Source organism: Mustelus asterias, chromosome 12 (genome assembly GCF_964213995.1).
Source record: "Mustelus asterias chromosome 12, sMusAst1.hap1.1, whole genome shotgun sequence".
Taxonomy (NCBI): Eukaryota; Metazoa; Chordata; class Chondrichthyes; order Carcharhiniformes; family Triakidae; genus Mustelus; species Mustelus asterias.
This window is the reverse complement of record NC_135812.1, coordinates 58,615,143-58,637,609: the sequence shown is the minus strand read 5'-3', so window position 1 is coordinate 58,637,609 and position 22,467 is coordinate 58,615,143. Positions and strand designations below refer to the sequence as shown.

At 43.2% G+C, this 22,467-nt stretch overlaps 1 protein-coding gene across 1 annotated transcript in view; it reads right to left on the bottom strand.

The window, feature by feature from the left end:
- Nucleotides 1–3,732: 3,732 nt before the first annotated feature.
- Nucleotides 3,733–22,467, bottom strand: part of srp68 (signal recognition particle 68) — a 52,553-nt gene continuing 33,818 nt past the window's right edge. Inside the window, exons 10-16 of the mRNA XM_078225301.1 lie at nt 21,455–21,525; nt 19,333–19,486; nt 17,084–17,178; nt 11,694–11,823; nt 10,423–10,498; nt 8,255–8,307; nt 3,733–5,658 (exon numbers count right to left, since the gene is read on the bottom strand). Coding sequence (XP_078081427.1) covers nt 5,431–5,658; nt 8,255–8,307; nt 10,423–10,498; nt 11,694–11,823; nt 17,084–17,178; nt 19,333–19,486; nt 21,455–21,525 — 807 coding nt within the window. The 3' untranslated portion in view covers nt 3,733–5,430. The remainder of the gene's footprint in view (nt 5,659–8,254; nt 8,308–10,422; nt 10,499–11,693; nt 11,824–17,083; nt 17,179–19,332; nt 19,487–21,454; nt 21,526–22,467) is intronic.

Here is a 22,467-nt window from a genome sequence, read left to right as displayed (position 1 = left end):
GGCAAAAATTTGGCAGATTGAGTATAGCACAGGGAAGTGTGAGGTTGTTCACATTGGTGGGAAGAACAGGGAAGCAGAGTATTACTTAAATAGAGAGAAACTGCAAAATGCTGCAATACAGAGGGACCTCCGTGTCCTTGCACATGATCACAAAAGGTTAGCATACAGGTACATGCAATTAAGAAAGCAAATGGGATGTCGGTCTTTACTACAAGGAGGATATAGTATAAAAGTAGAGAAGTTTGCTACAACTGTACAAGACATTGATGAGTCCACACCTGGAGTGCTGTGTAGTTTTGGTCTCATTGGTTGAGGAAGGATATACTTACAATGGAGACAGTACAGTGAACGTTCACTAGATTGGTCCCTGAGGGCTGTACGATGATGAGAGATCGGGTAAATTGGGTTTATATTCTAGGATGAAGGCACGAACACCAATGAAACAGTAGTCTCAGTATACAGAAAATTAGTTCAGCCGCTTTGTCGAGCGTTTATCTGAAGGGATGTAGCCATTTAGAGCTGGAAATGGGGAAAGTCCCAGCGTTTCCCGGGAAGATCTCTTCTGCATTGTGATTGAAAACCAAAACTCACCACTTATTTACAGCAGAAACATCACAAAAAGTGTGATCCTCATAGTCCTCCTATCACTAACCCAATTCCAATAACTATTGAAATTAAAGCAGAATGTTGCGGATACTGGAAATCTGAAATAAAAACAAAAAATGCTGGATAAGCTCAGCAGGTCTTGCCGCATTTGTGGGGAGAGAAAGAGTTAACAGTGAGTCAATATGACTCTTATACAGAACCGAATAGAAATGTGATAATTTATAAAGTTGGGGGCGGTGCAGCAGAAAAGAAGGACCAACAACCACTTATTTTTATATGGCACTTTTAATGTAATAAAAAGAGCCAAGGTGCTTTACAGGAGCAGAGTGTAAAATGTGAAACCAAACCACACAAGGAGATATGAGGTCAGATGCCAAAAGCATTGTCAAAGAGGTACCATTTAAGAAGTGTTTTAAAGGAGGAAAGTGAGAGATAATGGGGTGTAGGAAGTGAATTCTATAGCTTGCAACTGAAGGCACAAACACCAATGATGGAGCAATTATAATTGGTAATGCACAAACCAGCAAAGTTAGAGGAGAGCAGATATCATGGAAGGATGAAGGAATTCACAGAGATAGGAAGAGTTAAGGCCATAGACAGATTGGAAAACAAGAAGGAGAATTTTTAAATGAAGACAATGCTGATCAGTGATCACAGGGGTGACAGGGGAACAGGAATTGCTGATGGGCTGCACAATTTTAGATGGTCTCCTGTGTATGGAGGTTGAACGGGCCGAAAATCAGCCAGGCGTTGGAATAGACAAATCTAGTGGAAACAATGACATGGATGATGGTTTCACCAGTAGATGAGCTGAGGCAGGGTGAAGTTAGCGATATTACAGAGACGGGGGTGAAGTTGAGCCACGTTGTGGAACCAAGTCCATTGAATGGTTTTTAAGAAGTCTGTACTGCAAAATTGTTATCGTAGCATCAGAGATACATTGGGGGGAAATTCATACCCATTTTAATTAACTCTGATTGTCAGGCTTTGTTAAAGTTTCCAATTGTCTTTATTATCATAGTTTATATCTTGCATTCCAGGCACCTAAAGTGATCTCTGCCAAAGGGACAATTTTATTAAAATCAGAATTAGGCCGGTTAGGGATAAAAATCGAAACATTTTATCTACGTGAAGGGTAGTGGAAATCTGGAACTAGCTCTGTCAAAATAATGAACTTGCATTCTCTAGTACTTTTCATGCCAGAGGACATTCCAAAGTGCTTTAAGCCAATGAAGTACTTTGGAATTGTCACCCCTGCTGTAGTAAGAATGGAAGGTAGGAAATAATGCAGTCATTTTGCACACAGAGGCGGGATACTGACCAGTCATTTGTCTTCAGGTGTTAGTTGAGGGATAAACACTCTCAATAACAGGGAGAACTCCTCTGCTCACCTAGTGTCGCAAAATCCACACACTGATCGCACAATTACACTTGCTCTGCCTTATTGCCGCAATTTCACAGGATATACAAAGCCCGCATAGACCATAGATACAAGTGGAAATTTAACTAGAAAAGGATTCTAAACTAAGACCCTGTCTGCCCTTTCAGGTGGACATAAAAGATCCCATGGCGCTCTATCAAAGAGGAGCAGGGGAGTTTTCCTTAGTGCCCCAGAAAATATTAATCCCACAATCAACATCACATCACAATACTGTTTGTAGAAGTTCGCTCTGTGCAAGAGTACCTCATTAGTGTGAAGCGCTTTGAGACATCCAGTGATTGTGATAAGTACAATAAAAATGAGAGTCTTTCTTTCTCATCTAACATTACTCAAATAGACTTTCTCCTTATTATCACATTGCTGCTTCTGGGAGAAAATTGGTTGCCATGTTTTTTCTTTTTTTGTTATTCAACGGATGTGGATGTCACTTTGTTGTCCATCCCTAATTGTCCTCGAGAAGATGGCGCTGAGCTGTCTGCGACAGGACTGGCACGATGGCACAGTGGTTAGCACTGCTGCCTCACAGCACCAGGGACCTGGGTTAAATTCCCAGCTTCGGGTCACTGTCCGTGCGGAGTTTGCACGTTCTCCCCGTGTCTGCGTGGGTTTCCTCCAGGTTCTCTGGTTTCCGCCCACAGTCCGAAAGACGTGCTGGTTAGGTGTATTGGCTAAAATTCTCCCTCATGCTAAAATTCTCCCTCAGTGTACCCAAACAGGCGCTGGAGTGTGACGACTAGGGGATTTTCACAGTAACTTCATTGCAGTAATTTAATGTAAGCCTACTTGTGACTAATAAGTAAACTTTAAAAAAAAGTGGCTTCCTAAACTACTTAAGAGAGCAATTAAGAGTTAACCACATTGCTGTGGGAACTGGACTCATTATAAAAGTGACATTACAACAATGACTACAGTCCAAATATACTTGATTGGCTGTTATGCATTTTGAGATACTGAGGACATGGAAAGGAGTTTTATAAATGCAAGTCATTCTCCAAATTTGGATGCATTGATAAGAAAGGAAGAAATGAGGTAGTTGACAATAGTTGGAAATATTCAGGTTGTATTTGAGGAGGCCTGGAAAAGCTTTCTTACAAGATGCCAAATTTGGTGATGCATTTAACAAGATTTGTCCAATGATGGTTTGTCCAAACATAACTATTATCTTTGTCAGACAAGCCAATGAATCTGATACACTCTGAGTTTAGGCAGATACAGATAGCAACTTGAATTTTTATGGCATCTCATTATGTTTTGCAGAAACCACCCTTTGCTTTCTCAATAGTGCCGTGATTGCTGCTTTGTAGTTTACTATTTCAAACACATTCAAGATCTCAAAAACAGCACAAGAAAATGACCAGTTAATCTGATTCTGGTCGAGGGAGGAATTAGGTGAGGAACCATCGACCTCAATCACCAGGACAGGTAGTTACGACCTTTGTGTTAACATCCCAACCCACAAGTATGGCACCTGTTACCTGCAAAAGTGTCAGCTTAAATTGTGTTATGTGTGGAATGTGACCACAACCGTCTCACTCAGTGGTACAAATGCTGCCAAATGAAGCTCTGCCCAGTTTACCATATATCCATTTGTTTTGGTCTAAGTTGGTGAGCCCGTAGGTCGCTGTGATATCCCTCTCACAAGAGCAGTGACTAAGGGTTAGTTCTTTTGCACAGTCAACTCAATGTTCACCTCAGGATAGTCTTTATTTCAGATCCTTTAAACAAAAAATAAAGTTCCCATTTGCTATTTTCATCCAATTATAAGAACCTTCTGTCAAAGACCAGGCACAATACAACGAGAATGGCTCAATGCTCATTAACTTAAATCTTGAAAGATTTTAATTCCAGTTCATTCAGACACAGTGTGGGATTCTTCTCAATATATCTTGGTAGAACTTTTTAAAAGAAAAATATCTTTACCTGTGGAATGATTCCAGGATGCACTGGTTTTAACACAGACAACAGACTTTGAACAACAAGCTCTTTTAGCTTTAAATATTTGGCAAGATCTTCAAACCGTTGAGTCAGCGGCATTAGCTAATTTGATGAGAAAAGGAGTTGGGGAGCTATTGTAGCAGTACACAGCAGACTGAACTGATTCTGGCGTCAGACTGGCTTCCTATGCTTTCCTCCAAGGCTACCCACCAGCAATCATGAACCATTTAAAGAATCGGACAGCTGGCTTTGGACTGGTGCATTTCAATTATAAATGAACAACTCTTCACTTCTGCAAATGTCTGTCTATAGGCAGCAGCAGTGAGAGGAGACAGGCACTTGTGGAGGGGTGGGGGTTGCAGGTTGGTGTGTGGCTGTGTCATGTTAGCTAGATATGGAATTGTTGCAACATACATCGTGTTGCTTCAAAGTTCTTCAGCGACCTTTCATCAAATGTCCTGCTTGAGAACAGGTGATACTAGGATTTTGCCCAGACCCAAAAAGAGGTGCAACTATTTAAACAAGGTGTCCACCCTTCATACTCAGCAGGAGACCATCCTGGGCACCAGTTTGGCTAGTTCAAAACCAGGGAGATGGAAAGAAACTAGACAAACGAGTGCATGAAACAAAAATGAACCATCAAGGTCCTTGCAAAAGAACTACCCTCAACATAAAGGACAAAACTGTCTCAAAACCTAACTCTCAAAATGCAAAGGGCCACATGGATACAGTAAACAGCAGAAAGTAAATGCTGTATTACACATATACCATGTGTATTATGCTGAATTGTTACCACAAAGGGCTAATTAAATTCTTCTGAGGAGAAAAGAAAAAAGAATGAAGGACATACCAATCAATATATATTAAACTGTTCCCCTGATAGGACTTTATCTGGATGTTTTTGTCACTTAACCACCTTCTTTGTTGCATCTTGAAAAAACAAATCATAAAAAGGGAGGTTACACTAGCTTACAACAGTGCAACTTGTTGCATCTGTCCAATAGCAGGGTCATGAGAAAGAGAAGCAAGTGTCAGACACTGCTTTTTCTCCGACTCCCATTATTGAGGAGGTACGAAATAGAACTGCTTCTAATCTGTACAATCTGCAAGGAAAAGCAGACTGAAAGACAAGACTTATTTTTTACAGTTTGAGGGTCTATACACAAGTAATTTTACTTTCTCTAATTCCAGACAGAGATTGAGCCTATCCTTTCATGGGTAGGTTTTTGCAAAGCTCAGGCCAGTCGGTGCTGGGTCGAACGGATAGCAGAACCCAGTAGAAATACGTAAGGATCTTAAGGCTGGTGTTTCTGTTCAGTTCAGTTTGCTATGCACCCCATGGTTTCTGCTTATATCTGAAGCATTAAACTCCTTTCAGAAATGCAAGAGTAGGACATGGACCGTTACTTGAGACAAACTGTTTTAATTCCTTCCAGCCACTCTGAACTTCAGCCGCGGAAGCCAAAGAAACCTTTGATGTAACCAGTCAGGCCTCCTTTTCCTTTCTGCTCCACTTTGTCCTCCAAGTCTGGGAATGCTGCATGGTTCAGAGCCAAGTCAAAGAACAGAGGTTTACAGGGAATCGGCTGGAATTCTGGTGGGAATCTCACGAGATTAGCATGTTTAGTGACCAGAGAAGGGTCGATGCGGAACACGTCCAAACACTCCCAGAGAGGCTGCAACAGAGGAGTCACAAGGTTATAGCCACAGCTTGGACATGTTTAACAGTGAGCACTGGAAGTGCCATTTAATGCATGAACTGCGAAGATCAGCATCCTGGTAGGTGGATTACAAACTGAACTTCACTAGAATGTCATTTGGGAGTCATCTACAACCTTCCTTAAAATTCCTTCAACATTTCCTTAAAACGTCTCCAATTTTTATCTCCCTTTCTTGGGGGCAGTGACTCACACCGAGGTACAGTTCCATAGTCGCCCATTAGTGACTGCCCTTTGTATATCAACATGGCCATGGGGGCAGCCCAATCCCACTCACAGCACGACAACATTGGCTTACACTTTATCACCCTTATCTTGCTCAGGGACAATTACAAAGTCACAAATGCCATCCAAGCTGAGATCAACTGATTCAGCACTGACCACTAACTGGTCTGCATAGCTCCTCACACCAGATTTCACCCTCTAACAGTGGAATAAACTACATTCCAACACAGTGTGTAATATCACTGACAAAAGAACCTGGGAGAGTGACAAGTTTTTTTAAACATTGCAAATTATGATCTGGATTGTAACGCTTTTAAAGGGTGGCTGAAGGTGTATGTAAGAGTGAGCGCAAGTGCGTGCAAGAGTGTGAGTGCGAGCGCGTGCGAGGGGTAATCTAACAGATTTTTCCATTGCTGTTTGATTCTAATGAGCGTGATTGATGAATAAGAGCAGGAGTGTGGGGGAGCAGGGTGCAGGAAGAAGTGAAGGGCATGCTCTGAATACTGAATAGATTCATTTCTTTGGCTTTGCCATTTTTATCTAAAAGTCATTTTCGACCATCAAAGAACAGAACAACAAGGTTCAGCCCTTAAGGCTGGGACATTTCAAATAACTTCTAAATAAAGATTAGACAGCAGAGATTGACTCTTCCATCATTCAAGCTAACAGCACGGTGGCACAGTGGTTAGCACTGCTGCCTCACAGCGCCAGGGACCCGGGTTCGATTCCGGCCTTGGGTCTCTGTCTGTGTGGAGTTTGCACATTCTCCCTGTGTCTGCGTGGGTTTCCTCTGAGTGCTCCGGTTTCCTCCCACAGTCTGAAAGACGTGCTGGTTAGGTTCATTGGCCAAGCTAAATTCTCCTTCAGTGTACCCGAACAGGCACCAGAGTGTGGCGACTAGGGGATTTTCACAGTAACTTCATTGCAGTGTTAATGTAAGCCTACTTGTGACACTAATAAATAAAGTTTACTTTACTTTTACTAGTGCTGATATATTTCACTACAAGCTGCTCTCCTGCCCATTCACCGTGTCCTTCAACATCCTCTCTTTTCCAAGCATCCTTTAAAAGAGTTATGGAATCTGCTGCAACCACAAGATCCCACATGATAGGCATTCCTCTCAAAAGACATTTCCCACTCACTCTCCCAGCATTGCCCACTCCCACAACTCTCTTTATCTTAAGCTGTACAGCCTCCTCTCCAGCAGGAAAAACAACTTCTCTCTCCGTCACCCTTCATTATCTTGAAGATAAGAACATAAGAACATAAGAAATAGGAGCAGGAGTAGGCCATCTGGCCCTTCGAGCCTGCCCCGCCATTCAACAAGATCATGGCTGATCTGAAGCGAATCAGTTCCACTTACCCGCCTGCTCCCCATATTCCCTTATCGATCAGAAAACTATCTACCCGTGATTTAAACATATTCAACGAGGAAGCCTCCACCACTTCAATGGGCAGAGAATTCCAGAGATTCACTACCCTCTGAGAGAAGAAGTTCCCCCTCAACTCTGTTCTGAACCGGCCCCCCCCTTATTTTGAGGCTGTGCCCTCTAGTTCTGGTTTCCCTTCTAAGTGGAAAGAATCTCTCCACCTCTACCCTATCCAGCCCCTTCATTATCTTATATGTCTCTATAAGATCACCCCTCATCCTTCTAAACTCCAACGAGTACAGACCCAATCTGTTTAATCTCTCCTCATAAGCTACACCCCTCATCTCCGGTATCAACCTGGTGAACCTTCTCTGCACTCCCTCCAAGGCCAATATATCCTTTCGCAAATAAGGGGACCAAAACTGCACACAGTACTCCAGTTGCGGCCTCACCAGTGCCTTGTACAGTTGCAGCAAGACCTCCCTGCTTTTATATTCTATCCCCCTCGCGATAAAGGCCAACATTCCATTCGCCTTCTTGATCACCTGCTGCACCTGCAGACTGAGTTTTTGCGATTCGTGCACAAGGACCCCCAGGTCCCTCTGCACAGTCGCACAATGTAATTTTTCTCCATTTAAATAATATTCCAATTTACTATTATTTCTTCCAAAGTGGATAACCTCACATTTGCTAACGTTATATTCCATCTGCCAGATCCTCGCCCAGATCTCCTGAGTAGCTGTCTGAACCTGGCAGCAATGCTTGCCTGTGACCATCACAACTTGGTATTGGTCTAAGTTAGTGCACTCTCTGCTACACACCGACACTGTTAATTTTATTGAAATATGACAATTTAGAATTCTAATTTTGTTCATGATTTCTAACAATCTGCTTACATTTGAAGACAGGAAGCAATTTCCTCTAGTGAAAGGTGCCATGTGAGACTAAGGATCTCTTACCTCGTTGTCTTTGACCTGAAGCTGTGATACCATCTCAGAGACATCTTCTGTGTCTATGAAAAAGTGATTGAATAACATTAGGCAGTGACAGCATTCTCGAATGTGCAGAAAGATAGCAATAAAATTACCCACTCCTTAAACATGCAGCATGGCATTACTATTGTCAGTGCATCAGAGTAGTTACAGCACAGGAGACCATTCAGCCCTCATGTCTATGCTAGCCCTCTGAAGGAGCAATTCACTCAGTGCCGCTCCTTGCCTCTGCCGCTTCCCCATAGTCCTGTAAATCTTTTCTTTTCACATAATGATCCAATTCCTTTTTGAAAGCCTCCATTGACTCTGTCTCCACCACACTTTTGGGTAGCACATTCCAGATCCTAACCACTCGATCTGTGAAAAAGATTTTCCTCAGTCACCATTGTCATTGCTTCTTTTAGCAATTGCTGTAAATCTGTGCCTTCTGGTTCTCAATCTTTCCACCAATAGGAACAGATTTTTCCTATCTATTATGTCTAGACCTCTAGTGATTTTGAACACCTCTACCAAATCTCCTCTCAACCTTCTCTTCTCCAAGGGAAAACAGTCTCTCAACTTCCCAATCTTTCTACGTAACTGAAGCTCCTCATTCCTGGAATCACTCTCATGAATCTTTACTACACTTTCTAATGCCTTCATATCCTTCCTGAAGTGCGGTGCCCAGAACTGGACATGATACTGCAATTGAAGATGAAATAATGTTTTGTGCAGGTTCAACATAACTTCTAAAATAAAAGCAAAATACTGCAGATGCTGATCTGAGTGATGGGAAAACTTAGCAAGTCTGTCAGCATCTGTGGAGAGAAACCGAGTTAATATTTTGAGTGCATTATGACTCCACTACTCTCTGTTTTCTGTCACCCAGCTAATTTCATATCCATGCTGCGACTATCCTTTTTATTCCCTGAACTCTTAAGTTTGCTCACAAGGGCACTCCCTAAAATATGCCGGGGGTAGCTAACCAGCCATGCCATTTTAGGTATGGATGGGAATATCACTGCAGTTACCTTCTGCTGCTAAGTAGCTATTACCCAATAGAAGAGAAATAATGCTATTCATTCTTCCACTCAAGACAGATATCAATTGCCACTCCCTCCCTCATTAAATATAGAACAAGGAACCCCATTACTCTTGCCAATACAAAGCAAAGAACTCCATCACTTTCTCCAGTATACACTGCACATATAATCCCAATACACACACACTGTTACAAAAAACCTATCTCGTTTTTGCAACACTCAAGTAGCAAGATGCCTCAAAGTTATTCACAGCAAGCAATTAATGACCAAAATTTGACACTGAGCCACATCAGGGAATATCAGGACAGGTAATCAAAGGCTTTGTCAAAAAGAATTTTTAGGAGTGTGTGAAAGGAAAGAGGGGCATAAAAGTGAAGAGTTTAGGGAGGGAATTCCAGAGTTCAGAGCCTAGGCATTGAAGGCATGGCCACCAATGACAAGTAAAGAAAATCGTGGATGTGCAAGAGTCCAGAATTGGGGGAAGAGCAGAAATCCCAGGTGATTTTAAGACTAAGAGAGGTTACAGAGATCAGGAGCGGTTTAAAACCAACAATAAGAATCTTTAAATTGAGGTGCTGTTGGACTGGGAGTGAAGATAAATCAGTAAGCACAGGTTATGGATGGACAGAACTGGATGAAAATCAGTATTGCACAGCAGAGTTTTGGATGAGCTGAGGTTTATAGAAGAGGCAAGATGAGATAATTGGAATACTCGCTCCTAGAGGGAACAAGAGTATGAATGAGAGGTTTCACTAACATGTGAATGGAGGCAGGGGAGAAATATGTGAATATTATGGAGGACGAAATAGGCAATCTAGGTGACGGAGCTCAGAGTCAAAGGGCATTACAGTTACAAACTAAACAGACAGTGGCCAGGGAGGGGATTGGTATTGGTTGCCAGGGAATGGACTGAGCTGGTACCAAAGAGCATGGTTTTGGTCTTGCCAATACTTAATTGGAGGAAATTTCTACTTATTCAGTACTGGGCGACATACAATTTAGAGACAGTGGAGAGGATCGAGAGGTAGAGAAGTAGAATGCCTTCCATCCCCACTGTGGACATTTTCATTTTTAACTACTACTATTAATACTCACCCAGGTTAGTCCACTCACCTAGAATTGCAGCTGCCTGTACAGAGTACTTCTCAGCATTGACTCGAGCAGCTAGTTCCTTCACATCGGGGAGATCCTGCACAAAAGCAGCACACTATTACTTCAGAGTTTAATCCAGGGTTTTTATAGAATCTTTTCAGAACTGTTTCACAGCAATTCCAGTGAGCACCACTTATGCACTATGAGGCAAACAATATACTTATATACAGTTGCATGATCAAAGGGTTAACAATAGTTTTACTCATACCAGATTAAACAGTATGTACTGTATCACTCAGTTCAGAAGTACACATTAAATTTAAAGACTACAATATTTTTGTACAATAACATTGAGACACGAAGCGCAGAAAATTCAGCAAAGTACAATCAAAACTTGGAGACAATTTTGAAATGACTTCATAAAAGCATCGATCAGCACAATATTAAAATGATTAGTCTGATGGACAAAGTCTAGTGCCTGACTCGGCCTGAGCTACTTTAATCAAACAACAGGTTCAGAAAAGTGCACCATATATCTAACCTAACACTAGAGGTTGCTGAGTTGCCTCTGACTAAATGGGCAGCACTCACGTACAAGCCTCGAGAGTGAAATCTAGTAGCCTATTAAACTATGGGAGACATTATAGTGGAGCCTGTTCCCATCGGCAAACATCCACACAGTCAACATGTATAGATGGATAGCCATCAGGAATGAAAAACCAGCCAATCTACCTCTACCTTCACCATCTTAGACTTGTTAGATGGCATTGTCAATTAGCGGAGAGCAGGAGAGGATTTAGTTGAAGGAGGTAAAGTAATAAATGATTAAACCAATTAAGGGCGATGCTAGATGGACAAAGCTTCGGAGGAATACAGTGACAAATAGGTAAGGAAAAGAGAGAACTTCCACACCCTCAGCATTCACTAAAAGTGATTCCCAGCCAGTTACGTTTGAAGTGTAATCATTATTGTTTTGTAGACAAATGCAACACTGACGTGTGTCTAAGGTCTCAGAAAGGTAAATGAAAGAAGGCAGAAGAGGTGGTTTGGGGGATTAAGTGGCCTTTTCTCAAAGATAACATCCTGCATGGAAATTGGATCCGTGTTTGAAAACTCATATGTCGCAGGGAAAATATCAAGGGACAGTGGGAGCTGCTTGTGTGGTTTAGCTAGCTGATCATCCGACAAATGTGTTAAATAACCCACAGGAAGAAGGGCACCACTGTTCTTTGGCCATTGTTTATAATCTGGAAACACTCAAATGACAAAATGTGGCATCTAAAATGCTGTACCTGTAAATTATTTGTGAATTTCGCGGTCTGTGTCTGTGCCTCGGAGGTGTATTTGAGGACCCGCTCATACAGAACCAGGGCTTCACTCCACTTTTTTACAAGTACGTAGGACTGAGCAATGAAAAAGCACCTGGAAAAGAGAGAATACCAAGACCAATGCAGATATAACCCCTTCCACACAACAAACCATACTGCTCTGAAGTACTGCAATAAGTAAACAGACAGGCCCAAACCACAGATTCAATGGCTTCTGATTATCTCAACAGTTTCAATTCCTGACACGCCAGAATCTAATGAGCCACCTTAGTGAACAGATGAATATGATGTAATGTCTCTCAGAGCACTACAATGAATTATTTTGAAGTGCAGTGACGTATGCAGGCAAATGGATCAGCCAATGCACATAGAAAGCAATCAGATTAATGACCAGATAATAAGCTGCTTTGGTAATATTAGTTGAGAAATCAGCGTTGGCCAGGCCACCATGAGAACACTCCTGCCCTTCTGCGAATGGTACCATGGGATCCTTCACATCCATTTGTTAGATACGGCCATGGTTTAATGCTTCATCTGAAAGATGGCACAAACAATGATGCAGCACTTTCTCAGTACTCTGTTAGAGTATCATGCTGGGCTAGGTGGTAGTTCTGGAGTGGACTAGAACACTCAACCTTCAGACTTGCACTACCAGCTGAGGTACCGGAAGGTTCTGGCCTCAGGATTCTTACAATGGCATTGCAAGCTGGTTGGGCAGGTCAGAATGTCAGCTGAGACCTGGTTCCACTGGCTGTTTTCCTTCTTGCTGTCTCCATACTTGGTATTCACCCGGGCTGTAAATACTGTGGATGGGGTTTCCAAGTGAGGAGATAGCACTTGCATTTGTTTAATTCAAATCCACCTTTGCTCCTTGATACATTTTCAAACATAATCTTTAAAGGTTCTACTTTAATTAACTGGAATGTGGGCTCATTAAACCTCAATGCACAGACAAGACTAAAGAGTTAACACTTGGCTACACCAGATTTGGATACATTCTCCAGCCTGGTCTATAATGGATTCAATTACCTCACCAAGAAATGAGGTGCACACGTACATCCATTGACCATGGAACATACCCTGAGAGTGAGCAGGGTGGTGGAGGAACCTGACCAAAAAAGAAAGGAGGGAGCATTGGAAATGCTGTAATGGAGAAAACAGTTGAGCTGTTTTTCAGTGGATAGTCCATTCAACTTGGAACTTCTGTGCATTTCCCAGCTTCAATATGACCCTGAAGGTCTGGTGCTCTCTACCTCAACCGTGAGGAAGACCTGAAACACTGACAAAGTAAATGACGATAACCCATTAAATTTTAATCAACAATAATAATTTCATCCTGTCTATACTGCCTAGCTATTGGATAGTCAAGTGTTCAAAACCTGAAATAAAACCAGAGAGTGCTGGGAATATAATTAATATTCCAAGTAGTAACTTCAGGCAAAATTTCACCATCTGAGAAAATGAACTAATCACTTGTTTCTGTTACTCAGCTGGCTGCTGTGCAAATATCCTGTTAGTTAGTGAATTGGAACGCCCGGAGGTCTGCTCTCCAAGATCAGTGTGATAGAAACGGGGTTTTAGTTTTAAGCTTCATCTCTGAAGTTTCGAAGCACAGGTGTATTGAAGATTCCACTCTTAAAATGGAAAGCTTGGAATTTAGACGCCACTCCTGTCTGAGTGAAATGCAGCCAAGCCAATATGGTTTATTACTAACAGATAGCATGCATGGGTAAACAAACCACTAAGCGCACAAGTGTTAGAAACAATTAACATCCATTTCTGAGTTACTGTGCAACTATATCGTCTAATTAAGATTGGAGGCAGGCTGGGACTTGGGGCAGGGCTTACAGCAAATAAGCAAAGCAAACAAAACCTATTTACAATAGCAAGAACTTGAATTTATATAGTGCTTTTAACATAACAAAAGATTCCAAGGCACTTCACAGGAGCATTATGCAGCAAACTTTGACATGAGTCCTATAAGGTGCTGCTAGGAAAAGCTTGGGCAAAGAGCATCTTAGAGGAAGGAAAAGTAGAGAGCAGAGACATTTAGTGAAGAAATTCCAGAGTTTAGGGCCCAGGCAACAGAAAGTACAGCCACCTACGGAGGAGGGATTAAAATCTGGGATTCTGGAGCGGAATTAGATGAAGAGGGATCTCTTGGAGGATGGTGGGGCTGGAGATTAGAGAGAGAGAGAGAGAGCGCAGGGTGAGGGCATGCTGACACATGGCACCTTTCTAAACTGGGGACCTTTGGCCTCTATGCAGCCTGTATCCCTCTATTCCCTGCCTATTCGTGTTTCTGTCAAGATGCTTCTTAAACGTTGCTACTGTATCTGCTATCAACACAGACTGGATATGGAGGTGCTGTTTTCCTAGCAGCACAGAAGCTGAGGGGGGACTTGATTGAGGTGTACAAGATTATGAGGGGCATAGATAGGGAGGATAGGAAGGAACATTTCCCCTTAGCAGAGGGGTCAATAACCAGGGGGCATAGATTTAAGTGAAGGAGCAGGAGGTTTATAGGGGATGTGAGGACAAACATTTTCATCCAGAGGCTGGTGGGAATCTGGAACTCACCGCCTGATAGGGTGGCACAGGCAGGAACCCTCACAACATTTAATAAGTATTTAGATAAGCACTTGAAATGTCACAGCATACAAGGCTGTGGACCAAGTGCTCAAAAATGGGATTAGAACAGGTAGGTGCTTGATGTCTGGTGCAGACACGATAGGCCGAAGAGTATATAAAAAAGTGTGTGAGAAGTGATTTTAATCAGCAAATACAAATTAATTATTTCTCCAGAAATCTGCAGTGAGTGGAGGGTATTTACATACAAATTCTGTGTACACAATCAATCTGTGACTTGTGCAGTGCAGTCTCCTGGAGTGATTGACGGGGACTTCTGGTTGGGAACAGTGGTCTCACTAATGCAGCCAATTAGAATAGTGCTTGCATAGAGGGTATTTGACAGACACTGTAGGCTGTTATGGCCATCCCTTTGTGTGTTTTATGGCACTGGGTGCTCATTATTCTCAGTAAAGTGTCACTGTCTCAAAAGTCAACTGCTAAAAGGATTAAAAATTTAGATGTACAAGTTAGCTATGGTTCTGATCTGGCTGCAACAAACGGAAGCGTGTTGCAGCTCCCTCGGTAGGAAGACCTACCTAATCCTAAAAGATTCACTGAAAGCATGTTCACGCTCTTGCTCAGGATTTGCTTAAACAATGTGCAGGAAAAGCCAAAGAAACGCAATCGACTGAACCAAATTATTAATGGTGCGAATGGATCAGTGAAACATTACTGGAAATGACTTGAACAACTTGTTGTTAGAGCTATCCATAAAAATGGTTGCTCTATAGTTTAGTCTGCTATCTGGCGTAACTTGATATCAATCATTCCCTAAGTGATAGGGGAATGCTAGTTTTGTAGTCTTATCCATTCTGCTGTCAAAGATACTTTGTAAACAACGCTCACAGATGTTTTATATTTAAGCAGCTGCATGATTGCTTTAAGAGCCAGTCATATGATCTGACAGTGATGCTATTGGGGTGTTTCAGAGGATCTTGTTTTTAGTTTCAGATTGTACTCTGAACGGGTAACATCTCTTTCAATAAACCTGTTGCGTGCTATTTTGAATCTGTGTGTACAAGCCACATCTTTTCATTTTGTTTAAAACCTACAACCCCTAGCATTGTTAGGACATGTTAGAAGACAGAGAGCAGCAGTGGAAGGGTGCGTTTCTGAATGGAGGGCTGTGACAAGTGGTGTTCCTCAGGGATCAGTGCTGGGACCTTTGCTGTTTGGAGGAAAATGTAACTGGATTGATTAGTAAGTTTGCGGACGACACAAAGGTTGGTGGATTTGCGGATAGCGATGAGGACCATCAGAGGATACAGCAGGATATAGATCAGTTGGAGACTTGGGTGGAGAGATGGCAGATGGAGTTTAATCCGGACAAATGTGACGTAATGCATTTTGGAAAGTCTAATACAGATAGGAAATATACAGTAAATGGCAGGACACTTAAGAGTGCTGATAGGCAAAGGAATCTGGGTGTACAGGTACACAGGTCACTGAAAGTGGCAATGCAAGTGGAGAAGGTAGTCAAGAAGGCATACGGTATGCTTGCCTTCATCAGCCGGGGTATTGAGTTTAAAAATTGGCAAGTCATGTTGCAGCTTTATAGAACCTTAGTTAGGCCACACTTGGAATATAGTGTTCAATTCTGGTCGCCACACTACCAGAAGGATGTGGAGGCTTTGGAGAGGGTACAGAAAAGATTTACCAGGATGTTGCCTGGTATGGAGGGCATTAGCTATGAGGAGAAGTTGGAGAAACTTGGTTTGTTCTCACTGGAGTGACGGAGGTTGAGGGGAGACCTGATAGATGTCTCCAAGATTATGAGAGGCATGGACAGAGTGGATAATCAGAAGCTTTTTCCGAGGGTGGAAGAGTCAATTACTGGGGGGCATAGGTTTAAGGTGCGAGGGGCAAGGTTTAAAGGAGATGTACGAGGCAGATATTTTACACAGAGAGTAGTGGGTGCCTGGAACTCATTGCTGGGGGAGGTAGTGGAAGTGGATACGGTAGTGACTTTTAAAGGGCGTCTTGACAAGTACATGAATAGGATGGGAATAGAGGGTTATGGTCCCCGGAAGGGTAGGGGGTTTTAGTTAAGTCAGGCAGCATGGTCGGTGCAGGCTTGGAAGGCCGAAGGGCCTGGTCCTGTACTGTAATTTTCTTTTGTTCTTTTGTATGACAACAGGAAACACTTTGGAAGTTGATTTTTGTTTTGGGTGCAAGCTATTTGGAAGTAAAACACAGTACAAGCAAATTCCACTGCATTTGGCCCATGTTATCCATATAGACAGCATCTCTTAGTTAGTATGATTTCAGCTGATAATCCGTTAGCCATCTAAGCAAGTATTGACACATGTTGTCAGTGTCATGAAGACAGCAGATTGTGGACAAACTTAAGTGTGTATTCCCTGTTGTGCCAATGCCATCATCCTGCAACTATTTCACTAGATGATCAGTTCACATAATTTTCTCTTTCAATCGGCTTTCCTAAAGGGCTGACTGACTCATTCTAGAGCAGTTCCACAAAAACCAGTCTTCATCTGGTAGCTTGCCCAAATTATGGAAAGTATGCACATTTTGGGAGGATGATATCAGGCTGGACACCAAAACATCTCATTGCCATGGTTCTCAGGTGAAGAATGATGACTTGGATTGAAGACTGACAGGAGTGCCATTGTCTTCAACTGAGCAAGAGGAGGAAACTGTGGATCCACAGTAACAGTTGTCTAATGGAAAAGGCTAAGAATGAACTCATACTTCTCCATCCCTACCTGTAGGCCTTGTAAACCAACGTCTTCAGCTCCACCTCTGCCTGGAAGGTTTTATCATCCTCCAATCCCGATAGTTGGGGCAGCTCCGATAGATTCTGTGCATTAACACAATGTCCAGTGTTAGAAACTCAGTTACAACATTCACACCTTACTTTGGTTCAGCCCACGGGTAGTCAGAACCCTCCCGCCCAGGAATGCTGCGCATAGTCCTCAGCACAGGCATTGGCCTCAGGGACACTGCTATTGTTTGGTTAGTTTCCAAGACCAACACTCCATCTAACTGTTTTGGATGTGCGTAAACAATTTGGTTGCCCCCTTAAACCTTTTGTTGCAGTTGCACGTATACAATAACTTAAAGGGGTCAATTGTGCTTGGCCTGCAAGAGACTTTCAGATTGTTGTGAGGCAGCTTAAAAGAACATTGCCCAGGAACCACATTTATAGCAGGGCATGGTGACCTCTCCCAGTACCCAGACCTGTGAGTTCTTGCCTCAGAGTGCACACTGCACTGTGGATGCAATTCCCACCCCTGACTGTACTGGATCTTTGAAGCTGCATTTAAAACATGAGCCAGCAGGAAAAGAAAAGTATATTTAAGTGCTCATGGCCGGTGCCAACAATCTGGAGTTGGTACTACCTAAAAACAGGCACCATTCAAAACAGTTAGGTAGCGTACTAGCTGATCTCCTTAGTTACCTACAGACAGAAATGAATGGTTCTGACTTGCTCAGCCTGACTTTTTCTTCTCCTACTCTGCAAGTCTCTTCCTTCCTTAGTGCTGTCTTTTCTGTATCCTTCCCATTCTGTATGGCTCTCATACTGTCTTTCACTCTCCCCATGGCCTCTCAACTCCCACTAAAATTGTGGAGTCCCAAATAAAATACAAATCTCTCTTCTTTCGGTAGAAGTGTTTTCCCTACATTCCCTTCAGGAAAATGCAGACATCACGAAAACACTTCTAAGTATAGGTCAGAGATGCTCTTCCTTATCGTGTTGGCCAGAATGCCCGGACGGGTTAGTCCATTTTTGAATCTTTTTTGGACAAGTTGGGTGACAGGTTACATGAGGATGAGGAACAGTGTTACCTACCCCAGTACCTTTATTGCTGAATCCCCTAGTCGTCACACTCCGGCGCCTGTTCAGGTCAGCACGTCTTTCGGACTGTGGGAGGAAACTGGAGCACCCGGAGGAAACCCATGCAGACATGGGGAGAATGTGCAAACTCCACACAGCAACTCAAGCCAGGAATCAAACCCAGGTCCCTGGCACTGAGGCAGCAGTGCTAACCACTGTGCCACCGTGCTGCCCATTGGCGCAACATACACAGGCTGGGGAAAGAACAATGAATAGGGATAATGTGTGTGGCAGCTGGGGTGGTAAAAAGCCTTAGTTGCCAGGATTATAACTGAGATGTACCGCTATCCAGTCGCACTTACTACAATACGTGGTGAAATGAACTTCGAACTCTGCAGTCTTGTGAAATGATTATAGAATCCCTACAGTGCAGAAGGAGGTCATTCGGCCCATCGAGCATGCACCGACAACAATCCCACCCAGGTCCTATCCCTGTAACCTCACGTATTTACCCCACTAACCCCCTGACACTAAGTGTCCAATCAACCTAACCCGCACATCTTTGGAATGTGGGAGGAAACTCGAGCACTCGGAGGAAACCCATGCAGACACAGGGAGAACATGCAAACTCCATATAGTCACCCAAGATGGGAATCGAACCGGATCCCTGGCGTTGTGAGGCAGCAGTGCTAACCACTGTGCAGCACAAGGTGAACTATTTCCCCCATGCAGTTGTGAAGCATAGCATGGCTGCATCTATTAGTCCAACATGAGATCATGTGACTCACAATGATGCCATGGTACATGGGACAGCAAACTGTTATACTTGTCCCAGACCCAGACTACGCAGAGTGGTGTGTGGAGGCTATACTGAAACAGCTAGATGTTGTACCTTTTATATGAATTACAATGAATTCAGAGCACGTAGACAAGGTTAAACCCAACCAACCTATGTTACTTATTCTCCACAAGCAGGATGCCCTAATCTCTTCCCCACCCTGTTGACAGTTCCTGTTATAGCTCAACATTTCAGACCGTGTTATTTCAGTGCAGACTGTAACAGCTCAGATTTAAAGGAACAACCAACTGTACAGGAAAGGAAACATGCTGGGAACGGTATGGTTCTACAAGAAAACAAACCACTACCACAGATCTCTCTGCCGTCGAGCCCCTTACCTGCAGGATGATGTCATACAATCGGATCAGGTCTTGCGGCCGCAGCACACGCTTGCCCTCGTCTTGCACTGGCTCACTCAGCTGCTTCTGCAAAGCTTCAGCCATAGCAACGTTGCGTTTTATCGCCGTGGAAAGCTTGATGTATGTAAGGTAACTGTGTGGGTCCAAGCAATAATGAGTATATGATCGTCTATAGCCTAACAAAGCCCCTTTCAAACTCTTAGTAAAGAATATGCTTAAGTTAAAAGCATTGGCTAGACTGAGAAACTATTTCCTCTTGTGGGACAACTGGAACTTTTAAAACAGGTTGGTTAGAAATTTATTGGGTAATTAGAATTAAGATACAGATTAGCCATGATCTAATTGAATGAAAGAAGCTTGCGGGTTTCCTGTTCTTAAAGAATATAATTTATTCAATCTCAACTCACTGTAAAGCAGCTCACCCCCCTCTCTCCTTGCAGTCACTTAAGAATTGGGTTGGATGGTCTTTTATTGTTTCTGGATTACCAGAGAAAACTCCATTTCAGGATTCAGCCCACTAAACACCAACATGAATCCTGTAGTGAGCTTTATTTTAGGGTTGGTCACTTGGGATACTCATTATCATCACCTGCTGCCATTTTGAAGATCTCGTTACAGCATTAGCCTCACTTTCAGCTTCTTCCCTGCTGTCATCAGACTTTTGAATGGACCGACCTTGCATTAAATTGAACTTTCTCTACACCCTAGAAATGTAACACTACATTCTGCACTCTCTCCTTTCCTTCTCTATGAACGGTATGCTTTGTCTGCATAGCACGCAAAAAACAATACCTTTTACTGTATGTTAATACATGTGACAATAATAAATCAAATCAAGAACTCGTCTCCCCAACTCTTCAATCAAGGTGCTGACACAAGAGGCCAGGCTGTCTCATTAACGTAGAGAGGGATCTGGGCGCGCATGTCCACAGTTCCTTAAAAGTGGCAACACCTTTGGGAAATGGCCAAAATGATTAAGAAGGCATATGGCATTCTTACCTTCATTGGCTGGGGCATTGATTACAAGGGTTGGGAAATCATGTTGCAGCTATATAAAACCTTGGTTAGGCCGCATTTGGAGTATTGCATGCAGTTCTGGTCACCACACTACCTGAAGGATGTGGAAGCTTTGGAGAAAGTGCAAAGAAGGTTCACCAGGATGGTGCCTGGTCTCGAGGGTGTTGACTATGAGGAGAGGTTGAAAAAACTAGGATTATTTTCACTGGAAAGACGGAGGATATGGGGAGACGTGATAGAGGTCTACAAAATTATGAGAGGCATAGGCAGGGTGGATAGTAGGAGGCTTTTTCCCAGGGTGGAAGTGTCAATTACAAGGGGGCATAGGTTCAAGGTGAGAGGGGGGGAAGTTTAAGGGAGATGTGAGGGGAAAGTTTTTCACACAGAGTGGTCGATGCCTGGAACGCACTGCCGGAGGTGACAGTGGAAGCAGGCATATTAGCGACATTTAAGAGGCATCTGGATGGGTACATGAATGGGGATATGGTCCGAGTAAGGGCAGAAGGTATTTTTTTAGTTTAGTTAGGGCATCATGATCGGCACAGGCTTGGAGGGCCGAAGGGCCTGTTCCTGTGCTATACTTTTCTTTGATCTTTGTCTCACCAGGAAAGCAGCCATTAAGAAAAATTACTTTATGGAAGAGGATAATGATATGGAAAAGTTAATCCACGAGAGAAACACACAAGGACACAGGCTCAAACTAATAAAAGAAAATGTTAGAACTGAATTTCTACTTTAGATCATAGAATCCCTGCAATGCAGAAGGAGGCCATTCAGCCTATCAACCCTGCACCGACAACAATCCCACCCAGGCCCTATTCCTGTAACCCCCCACTTATTTACCCCACTAATCCCCTGACACCAAGGGGCAATTTATCACGGCCAACTTGCACATCTTTGGACTGTGGGAGGAAACCGAAGCACCCGGAGGAAACCCTTGCAGACATGGGGAGATCGTGCAAACTCCGGATATAATCAGCTAACTCGATATGAAAGGTTCTAGACTGTGTAGCTCAGCTCCTCATTGCTTGAAACAGATAAACCTTTGGGAAAGTTTTGCTTTGGATTACGAGCAGGCACATACCTGTGGAGATATTGCAGAGTGGACACCTTTCCTGAATCAGGTTCCAGTGATCGCTCCCGCTGCTTCTGTGCCTGAACAAACAGCAAATGAACAGGTAGCAATGTTATGACTGATATGCCCTTTGACATGCCCAGTAAATAATTTTCTTTCTTGTCCACCCCGCAACTCAGGCTACCTATGCTCCATCTTCTTGTCTCTCAATGGGGTTGCTGCTTTCACTCAATTCACCTACATACTGAAATAGCCAAATATTCAACTCTGCCACATCTAATTTGTCATCATTCTTACCCATCCCATTCCGGACAGACACTGAACCCTTGCTCAAAATGGTTTCATACTATACACCCTCCAACATCTTCTCCGGTTCACCACTGTTTAAATATGAATTATAGGGAGCTCTTCTACTGCAGCATGCATCATAACCTTCTGTGTCACCCAATGTGCAAATAAATACATTGTGATTAGAAGCAGAAATTCCACTGATTTTCCGCTCCCTGACCAAGAGGCTCCAAGGTCAATTATTGTACTCATATGATGACCACACCAAGACTGATAACACAAAATGGAACTGGAAGGGGATTGACTCTTTGCACACTGACCCATGAGCCCCATGGTACACAAATCCATGAGATCTGCAAATCTCAGAAACTCCTGCCCTACTTTAAGTTTCATGTCACAGCCCAGATAAGCACTTGCTGTGCGAATCAGTACTCGAAGCCTAGAGCATCAATTTTGTATACAGTCGTAGTCAGATTCTGGAGTACTGTGTTTAGTTTTGGATACCACAAAGAGATGAGTGCTAGAGGGTGTCTCCATGCCAGAATGTTAGCAGCAGCTTTAGGATAGTGTGAGGAGGAGGAATCTGGGTAGGCTGCCAGCAACTCCGAGAGGGTGAGAGGAGGTCACTGAGCAAGGCAGTCTCCAGCACCTACAGAGGGTGAGAGGAGGACCCAGGGACAGGCTGCCAGTAGCACCCACAGGACGAGAGGAGGACCCTGTAACAGGCAGTTATC